Below are 9,852 nucleotides of genomic sequence, written 5' to 3'. Positions count from 1 at the left end.
AATTGTAAAAGTGATGCATCCGCATCCCATCAAACTTTCATTCAGATGAGGTTTTCGTCCCAGTGTGGAGGAACAACTTGGACTAATTAAGCTTTAGGAATTGATGTTTGCAGTTATCTCTTGCTCTTGATACAGTATAATCCTTGCTTTCTGTTGTGTGAGAACAATAATTGGGAAATTTGGGATTCTCAAAGCACTTCTCCAAGTTATCCCCCAAACAAACCCCTCCTGTCACACACTGCAGTCAATCAAATCTAATTTATGCTCTCCGTTGCGCGAAGGCGTTAACTGAAACCAGCCTACCAGCGCTCCCAAAACAGGTTTTAGTCAGTGACCAGATCCAAACTGTTCATTTGAGGGACAGAAGTATTGCTTATGTGGGTCCCCCCATCCCACTTGTCCCACACAAGCGATACTGGAGTACCGGGTTAGCAACTTACTAATACTTGAGTTGCTATTAAATGCCTTGATGTCATATTCGACCATAGGCCTATTGGCTATCATTTATAAACTCCTCTGGTGTCTCACATTTTGTTTTAAAATCATGCTTTATTTTTTATTTGTATGCTATTTTAACAGGCTTAAAAACACATCTTGCAGGAAGAGACAATGAGAGAGCTTCACAACAGAAGGCCAACTATTAGGGCATTTGAACACTGATGCAATTGCCTGTCATCAGTCACAATGTGGGACAGGGTCTCAATCTGTGGGACACCTGAACAGTCTTGGAAATGAGGGACTGTCCCACGCAAAGAGGGACATCTGGTCACCCTAGTCAGTGTAAACAAATAATTGGTCTATCTATATACATTAGCTATTCCAGATCTTTTTTTTAATAAATATCTGGATCCTGGACCACAACCAGTTTTCACAGATCCAAGCATCCAACTAACATTTGTCTTTCAGCTGTGTGTGTCTGTAATAATAATAATAATAATACAAAAGCAAACAAATTCACAGAAATCAGTCATCCATGTCTATTCATATTATGTTTGCAACATACTGTTTGCAACAGCATGCGATAGTGGTATAACGATTCATAATCAACAGGTCCTCAGGATCAGCCTTCAGCCTATTAAGACTTTACAGGTGCTAATGCATTGCTTGTTTTTTGTGTGATCTCACTGATCTGGATGTTGTTGGTGTTGATGCTGCTTTATATTTAGCTACTGTGCAGGATATGCTGTTTAAGGTCATGCATGACCTCTGAGAGGAACACTGCATTCATTCATTTAGTTTAATACGCATTTTAAAATGCCATTTCCAAAAACTCTACAAGAAATGGAAGCAACAAAGAATGGAAGCAACAAAGAAAAAACACCAGATGACGTTAATGATGTTATTAAGGGGATGACCTTTTTATTTCATTCAGATTCTCTGTACAGTTCCATTGTTCATTTTTTTTTACACACAGAACTACAAATAAAACAAAATAAGTTGAGGAAAAGCAATAAACATTCACCTCCTTGATATCTTCCCATACTGTGTGGGGTTGAACCACAAAATAAATAAAACACACACACACACACACACACACACACACACACACACACACACACAAGCCATGCCTGCATACATAAACAGGCATACAAAGAGGTACATGGAACAAAAAGGCACTGGCAACAGGAACAGCATGGACACAGAATGTTGTGTAACAGTATAGGGACACAGAATGTCGTGAAACAGTATAATGGACACAGAATGTTGCAGGGATACAGATCTTAAGGGCTGAGTTCAGGAAGATGCTGATGGTCATGTGCTTATGAACAATAAAGGGCCTCATTCACCAGCAGCATTTCCTCGTGTAGATTGATTATTAAAGTACACTGCAAAATCTGGGGTGTCAATTCAACTATTAAGAGAGTAGAATTGGATCCTTGCGTGTCAATTTGTCAGAGTTGAATTAACACAGATGTGTGAAATGTCCTGGTAGTGAATTGAATGCATGAAACATGCATTTCAAACGCTTTCCAAGACTTGTGACCATGTTTTTGATTACATAACTACGGGTTTCTTGTGCATCTTTCTTTCATGATAAGTGAGGCCCAATGATAAAACAGATATGCATTATCCAACATTATTTACATAGCCTCACCACAGTCACCTGTCAGGATGAGCACACACAAACCGATGTGTAATAATGGTACAAAAACAATAAGGATATCTATTTTAATCGTAATACCAAAGTTAATCTTTCACACTATTTTTCCATATCTCTACATATATATATATAGTATTATATACATATGCATCACAAACACAGATTTTCATTGGTACATCATAGTCATTTTCCATGGTTTGAATTCCCTTATATGAAAAACACAGCAATGCATGCCCTACTTTCTTTATTTTCTACAGAGTCATGGGCCATTCTGTATAATGTGCAAAAAAAACCTAGGGTTAACCTATAAATATGTCATTTCTAAACACAAATACCTCTTAAAATGTCTCTCTACCCTTTAAAGCCCACTCCACTGATCTGCCCCCATAAGCTTTGGTGTAAAAATCCGTTCACATTCAAATACAACCCATGATGTGATAACAAGGTAAAGTCACTAAAGTGTACTACTGATAGAGGCCGAACGCTGTCAGGGGGTCATGGAACGCAAAGAGAAGAGAAAGTCACAGTTATGCTGTCTGCAGGTATTTAAAAAAGGGAGGGCGTATTATACTGGGCCGTTATCTGTGCAGAACTGGACAACGTCCGTCCCTGCAGCTTCAGTGATACAACACAAATGTCTGACTGTTCCAATGACTGATTTTCACTTAGTTGCACGCCAGTGTCACTTGAAAACCACTGATCTACAAGCTCAAATGCATTGCGACACGCCATGAGCGTGTACCGTGCAGATCAGTTATTTTCGCCAAGTATAAATCAGACTTAAGTCAAAGCACTAGTGTCTATGCCAGTGAAGTCTTCTAGCATGGCTCACGGGTATAGGACACACCCTCTGGTCACAATAGGCATGTCAAGCAGAGATAATGTTGGGTGGGCCACCAATGCCCAGGTTTTTTTTTGGGAGGGTCCACAGCGAAACCCCTCCACCCAAAGTGTAGGGCTTGTCATTAGTTAAACACAGGGTCCCTGAGAACAATCGGCAAACAAAGCACTCAGTTCGTTCCACTCGCCCCAATCATGGTTTTATCACCCACAGTAAAGCCTCCCACGCATCCTAAACTATCGTGTGTGTGTATGCCATTGTCCAAAACCTCGCACCCAATCACTGTGATTGGCTTAAGAAGTAGGGGGAGTGCGGAGGGAGCACTCGTATTGGTTCAGAGGATAATCTATTCCGTTCCGACCACCACGGCTTGCCAACTCAGACTGTGCGCTTGTTGGCGCGCCTGCCGTGTTCTTCAATCTCAAGCGATTTAAAATGTAATTTGTAGAAAACCCTCGCAGGACGACAAAAAGGAAGTGCGGCCGCCAAATGATTGGCTTAGGAATGGCATACACACTACAATACGTCACTGGCAACCTTGTTCGCTGTAAACTCTTCCTTCTTGAACAGAGCCATGCTTGGACAAGACGTGATGAAAGAATAAAATCTGCGGTCGCTCATATCAGAGTTATTATCACACATTCCAAAAGTTACACCGAGTTATGATTGTCCTTCCTGCCAAAGAAAGATACTACTGTATAAAAAGATACGCGTAGAGATCTTCCTCTGTTGCAAGTCTAAGTATTCTGTGCAGGCGCGTTGGGGACAGGAGCAGAGGGGAGAGTCATGCATAAGTAACACTTGCAGTAGCAGCAGCAGTAGCAGAAAAAATAAGGATAAGAATACAAAGATTTCCAAAAAGAAAAAAGAAAAGGAAAAAAAGACCACATCGTGTCAGTCCCAACCGAACTGACGTCCAGTGATCTGAAGCCAAGGTCTTCCTCCATGTGCCTCATTGGAGCTGCAAAGGCAATATCTGTCCGGTCATCTGCCAGAGCACACGCACGTGCAGACGCACACACGCACGTGCGCACATGCACACACACACACACACACACACACACACACACACAGGCACGCTCACGCACAACTTCCACACGCATCTCTCGCATCCATCCCCCGATTTTTCACTTCAGCAGGTGGATGGAACGATGAAATGATCTGAATGTGTCCTGAGAAAATGTGTGTATGGGTGGGTGTGGGTGTGTTTGTGTGTGTGTGTGTGTGTGTGCGTGTGTGCGTGTGTGTATGGGGGGAGGGTGCACGTGTGTGGAGGTACGTGTACACGTTCAGCTCTGCCTCTAGTGGTCTCCAAATAGACGGACGAGTCAGTCATTTTAAAGGTTAGTCTCTCTTGGACTGGGGTGGACTGAGGTGGCATAAGGTCAGAAGGCGAGGGTCAGGGATTGTGTTGTAGCGCCCTCTGTAGTTTCTGCCGGTACACGGCGTACTTGTGCTCCACCACATGCACGCGCTCTGCCTCCTCCTTCGCCAGGATGACCAGGAAGTTCTGCAGCTCGGGCAACGAAAAGGCATGCCACTATAAGACAAAGAGAGAGAGAGAGAGAAAGAGAGGAAGGGAGAGACAGGGAGACAGAGAGAGAGAGAGAGAGGGAGAGGGAGAGGGAGAGGGAGAGGGAGAGGGAGAGGGAGAGGGAGAGGGAGAGGGAGAGGGAGAGGGAGAGGGAGAGGGAGAGGGAGAGGGGGAGAGAGAGAGAGAGAGAGAGAGAGAGAGAGAGAGAGACGGAGGGATTGGGGAGAGAGAGAGGGGGGGGAGAGAGAGATGGGGGAGAGAGGGAGGGGGAGATGGAAACAAAGACTTAGAAACAGATGATTACAGCACAAGCAAGTGTGGTTTGATTGATTGATATCATCATTGATCATGAAACATGAAGTAACATATATCTGACCTGCCATATGCCATAAGGACACAAAAGTATAATGCAAAAAAGCTATAATATTTGGAATTGATCAGTTTAACAAACCTCTTAGAGACCCTCTCTCTATGCTTCGTAAAAAGGGACGGGTCACATTGTGATGTGTTTTGGACTTGTAGATCAGCTATATTATTGGTGAATGTTCCCCCAGAATAGGGATGCTGGGGTTCAAGTGGTTTAAAAGTAATTTTCAATCTGTCCTAATGGAAACGGATATTCTCTCAAGTTTTCCTCGTGACTTTAATGTATCCAAATCCCACACTAATGTGTCCCTGGTACTGGTAGATCTCTTCACTCAGAATCGGACAAATTGTCACGGATCCACTGTGTGTGTATGTGTGTGTGGGCACGTGCGCATGTGTCTTCTCACCTCAACCTCTGTAGTCTCGTTCTCCTTCAGGACAAAGGTGAGCAAGTCCGAGTCCGTCCCCGCGACCAGCCTCAGGGCGAGGGGACACTCCCCCAGAGGAAGCTTCTGGAACAGATCTGCACACACGCACGCACGCACACACACACACACACACACACACACACACACACACACACACACACACTGATGAGAAACACAGTGTTGCCATATACCACACCATCTGGGCTGGGCAATATATGGATTGCTGTCAGGCAGAAACCTCTTATCTCCATATATTTATATTTTACGCCCTACTTGATCAGACGACAGTGTCAGACAAAAGTTTGAAAAGTATCAGATCTGTTAAGCTCGAAACACGGTGCTGCTTTGAGCTTGTAGATCTGCTAATGACTACCGTAAGTACTATTGTTTTTATTTAAACAGTTTTGGACTGTTTCCACCCAACAGAGATGATATCAATATTATGGTATGACGAGGCTACAAATCGTCTGGGATTTGGGATATTGTAATTTCTAAATAAAGCCTTTTTCTGGTTTGAATCACATCAAATCGGTCTTTTCCTTTTGTGTGTGTGTGTGTGTGTGTGGGGGGGGGGGGGGGGGGGTGTATGTAACAGAATATGAAATTATCATCATGACATAAAATCATATGCCACATTACATTACACTTACATGTCACAATATCGATATACAAGGTTTTTAAATTTGTAATTGCCAACACATGCGGTTCATTGGTACTCAGACTCACCCTGCCCGTCGCGGTGCGTCTGCCTGTAGAGGGCGAACTTGCGGGGATTGTCCAGCACCATGAACTTCTTCAGCAGGCCCTGGATGACCTCCTTGACCGTGGTGAAGGAGGCGATGTGGAGCTGCTTCACGCAGTCCGACGGCAGGTAGAACGAGGTCCTCCTGTCGCTCTGCGCCGCGCTCTGCGCCGCCGCCGCTGCCACCGGCGGCGTCCCCCCCTCGGGGCCCCCCCCCTCCTCTGAGGTGGACGCCGGCCGGCCGGTGCACGGCGGGTCCCGCTCAGGCACCGTGACGGGCCGACTGAGCCTCAGGTGGACTTTAATGAAACCTGTATACGAGCCGTCCGAGGCCTGGACACAGTGGAAAGAGACACAAGAGTACACATCTGATCAGTTGGTTACTTGGACGATGGAGAGGGCCACTATATTTCCACACTCACTCCAGATTGCATATTGCTGTCGTAGAAAAAAATTGCCGATCTACAAGCTCAAGATACGGCGCATTGTAGTAGCGCGTTTTGAGCTTGTGGATCTGCTATTTTTGTATTTACTTATGTTATAGCGCAAATAACATGCTTTTTAAAACTGCTTTTAATATTTAATATCATATTGTCTATGTCCCTCAAAGTTATTCCTAATGGTTTGAGCCTCAATCACCACTCTGATATAACCAGCCCTTGTCATTTCTTTCTGAACTTTGAAAGCAGTTTGAGATGCAGTACCACAATGTCCTGAGTTGGTGGGGGTGCTGATATGCAGATTATTTAATATTTGAGTCATTATAATACTGATGCTAGATAAAACCAGGCTTGTTTCATTACATGCCAGCTTGGAAAATCAACAATGGTGGACATTGTAAACAAAGTGGAAATGCAAATTTGGAACTGAAAACTAAAGAAGAGGAGGAATTATACAAAGTAGGGTGACATTGAAGACATCACGATGAGACCAAAATCAGTCGAGCTGTTCCCGAGAGCAATTTCCATTAAAGCACCAGTATGATATGAAAGCCTGATTGTTCAAAATTTGTGGGGATAGAAAACACATATGGGAGCCCCGAAAACACAAAAGAAATGGAAAAAGTTGAATTTCATGTTATAGGTCCTTTAACTTTATGAACTAAATACAAAGTAATTAAAGCGGGTCATGTTTCCATGTTTGGAATTGTAACAGCTGAAATAAATAATATATCAATAACCTGAGGGCCACATTAATTAACCCATTCTGAACGGGCACCCATTTTGGTGTTGGCATCATATTATGCTTTAGCTATTGAAAAATAGCAGATCTACAAGCTCATAGCGCGCCACCGAGTGGCGCGCTACGAGCTTGTAGGTCTGCTATTTTTGAAAAATCGAAGAACGACTGACATTTTTTAGAATCTGATCTCAGGTCAGAATGGGTTCATCAGACCAGTGTGTGTCCAGTGGAAACCTCGTATGAATCTGATCTCGGGTCAGAATGGGTTAAAGGTTGCATGTGGCCCCCGAACCGCCAGTTGCCCATGCGTGACTCAGACCAGAGGTTCCCAAGCACCGGTACGCGGACCGGTGCCGGTCCGCGGGACATGTGCCACTGGTACGAGAGAAGGGAATCCCAAGTTTTCCCGTTGTATAAAAGATCCATTTGAAAACACGACTGAGAAAAGGACAAACACCAGCGTATTGGCCGTTGCGCGTAGAGCGCGAGCCTCAATCACCCATTGGAATGCAAATGCAGCCTTTCAGGCTACCTTTGTTTCTACTCGGCTCTTTGAAAATCTTCAGTGCTTACTGTGCTTCTGATTGTGTGGGGAGGAGGGGGGGGGGGGGGGGGGCACGTATCTTCCCTACCCAAAATATAATTCCTGGAAACTGTTTCCCGACCTTCACAAGGATTTTCCAAACAGTGGTGAAAAGTTGACTGTCCGTTCGAATGAAAATGTCAAGTATATAGATATATTATATATATTTATGTTCTGTTTGGCTACTGATATCCATGCCCTCCTGCTCTACTCTTTTGATGTCTCATGATGGTTGTGTTCATCCTATGACCTATGCTATCGTAACACGATAGGCCCCCCCCCAATCGTTTTATATACATTGCCCAGTCTGGTGTATGTGTCGTTGTTATGTATGTCTTGTTTGTCATGTCTATAAAAACCAAATAAAAACTAATATAACAAAAAAAACACTCATTTATATCTAGGAAAGGCCAACTCACCAACTTCATGCCGTTCTCGGAGACTTGAGCATTGTACTCCTCTATCCTGCATCGCACTTCCTCCTCGGAGAGCGCCTTCGTCCCCGGCTCCGACACCTCGTTCTGTTTCGCCTCATTCTGCTGTCAGAGAGAGAGAGAGAGAGAGAGAGAGAGAGAGAGAGAGAGAGAGGGAGAGTCAGTAACCTTTCTTGGCTGTCAACACTAGTATCAATCCCATTATTAACCACCAGCAGATGGCGCTCTGCTTCAAACACACTTCAGGGTTAGGCACCTGTAGCAGAAGGACCAGCAGCACAGTCATCATGTCATCCTCACTGCTCACTCATTCACTAATTCCAGAACTTACACATCCTCCTAAATGGATTATTATTGGCTCTTTTTGACAACGAAGGCTAACCAGTAACCATCTAACATTTACAGAACCCGTTATATTGTCATGGTCTTTTGTTTTGTTTATGTTTCCAACTTTCCAATATAACTTCACGAGCGCACACACACGCACACACATGCACACACACTCTATAAAAGCAAACAAATGCTGTTTTGTTGTGTGTCATTTTTGAAGGAGTTAAGTTCTGAGTTGTGTGTTCCCAGAAATGTATGTAGACTAATATATATATATATTTCCAATATCTTTGAAAATGATTGAAAATATATGAAAGACATTTTCAACATGCAACAATTATGCAAAAAGAAATAATTGCGATTATGAAGTAATTGCGACAGGCCTAGAGAGTATGGACTAAGACGAAGGGACGGTGAATGATTGAGGATAAGAGGGGTATCGTGTAGGGAAGCACTTTAAGGAGACAGGAAAGATGGGGAGGCAGAATGAGCTGGTGGTGGTGGTGGATGGGGGAGGTCGTTGAAAAGGGGTGAGGGATGATGATGATGAAAGCGAGGCTTGCTGAGCCAGCCTTAGCAACACAAGGTTTGACTGGGTTATTTATAGACGTGGTGGGATGCATCCTTCGTCGCTAACGGTGATTTCTCCCTCCTCTCTCTCTCTCTCTCTCCCTCTGTTCGTTTGCTTTTTCTGGGGCATGAGAGTGGTGAAGCGCGGAGAGAGCGAGAGAGAGAGATGAGAGAGAAGAGAGAGAGTGTGTGTGTTGAAAGAAAGATAGAAAGAAAGAGAGAGAGAGAGAGAGAGAGAGAGAATGCAGGCCAAGAATGCTTGTACTGTATGTAAGGGAGTCCTCAGGGTGTGATGATGCTGATGAGACTGAATCACAGCATCCTTCAGCACAGTTGCAGTGGTAACCACTTGTCCTCTATATACTTGTACAAAACAAAACTAGCCTATGTACAAGCATCCCAATTAGGGATGTCCGGTATTGGCTCTTATATCCCATTCTGACCTGAGATCAGATTCACACGAGGTTTCCACTGGACACACACTGGGTCTGATTAACCCATTCTGACCCGAGATCAGATTCTAGAAATGTCAGTCGCTCTTCGATTTTTCAAAAATAGCAGACCTACAAGCTCGTATCGCGCCACTCGGTGGCGCGATATGAGCTTGTAGATCTGCTATTTTTCAATAGCTAAAGCATAACATGATGCCAACACCAAAATGGGTGCCCGTTCAGAATGGGTTAGGGATGTCCGGTATTGGCTCTTATATCAGAATTTTCCCGATATTGTCAAATTCTTCAT

General features: G+C 44.1%; 1 protein-coding gene across 1 annotated transcript in view; it reads right to left on the bottom strand.

The window, feature by feature from the left end:
• Positions 1 to 1,350: 1,350 nt before the first annotated feature.
• The window catches only part of rassf5 (Ras association domain family member 5), a 54,974-nt gene continuing 46,472 nt past the window's right edge, over positions 1,351 to 9,852 (bottom strand). Inside the window, exons 3-6 of the mRNA XM_083772136.1 lie at positions 8,197 to 8,316; positions 5,997 to 6,345; positions 5,250 to 5,365; positions 1,351 to 4,482 (exon numbers count right to left, since the gene is read on the bottom strand). Coding sequence (XP_083628262.1) covers positions 4,342 to 4,482; positions 5,250 to 5,365; positions 5,997 to 6,345; positions 8,197 to 8,316 — 726 coding nt within the window. The 3' untranslated portion in view covers positions 1,351 to 4,341. The remainder of the gene's footprint in view (positions 4,483 to 5,249; positions 5,366 to 5,996; positions 6,346 to 8,196; positions 8,317 to 9,852) is intronic.

The sequence above is a fragment of the Protomyctophum parallelum genome (assembly GCF_964188405.1).
Source record: "Protomyctophum parallelum genome assembly, chromosome: 8".
NCBI classification, from domain to species: domain Eukaryota; kingdom Metazoa; phylum Chordata; class Actinopteri; order Myctophiformes; family Myctophidae; genus Protomyctophum; species Protomyctophum parallelum.
Note: the sequence above shows the minus strand (reverse complement) of the source record. Positions and strands in the feature narration are given on the sequence as shown.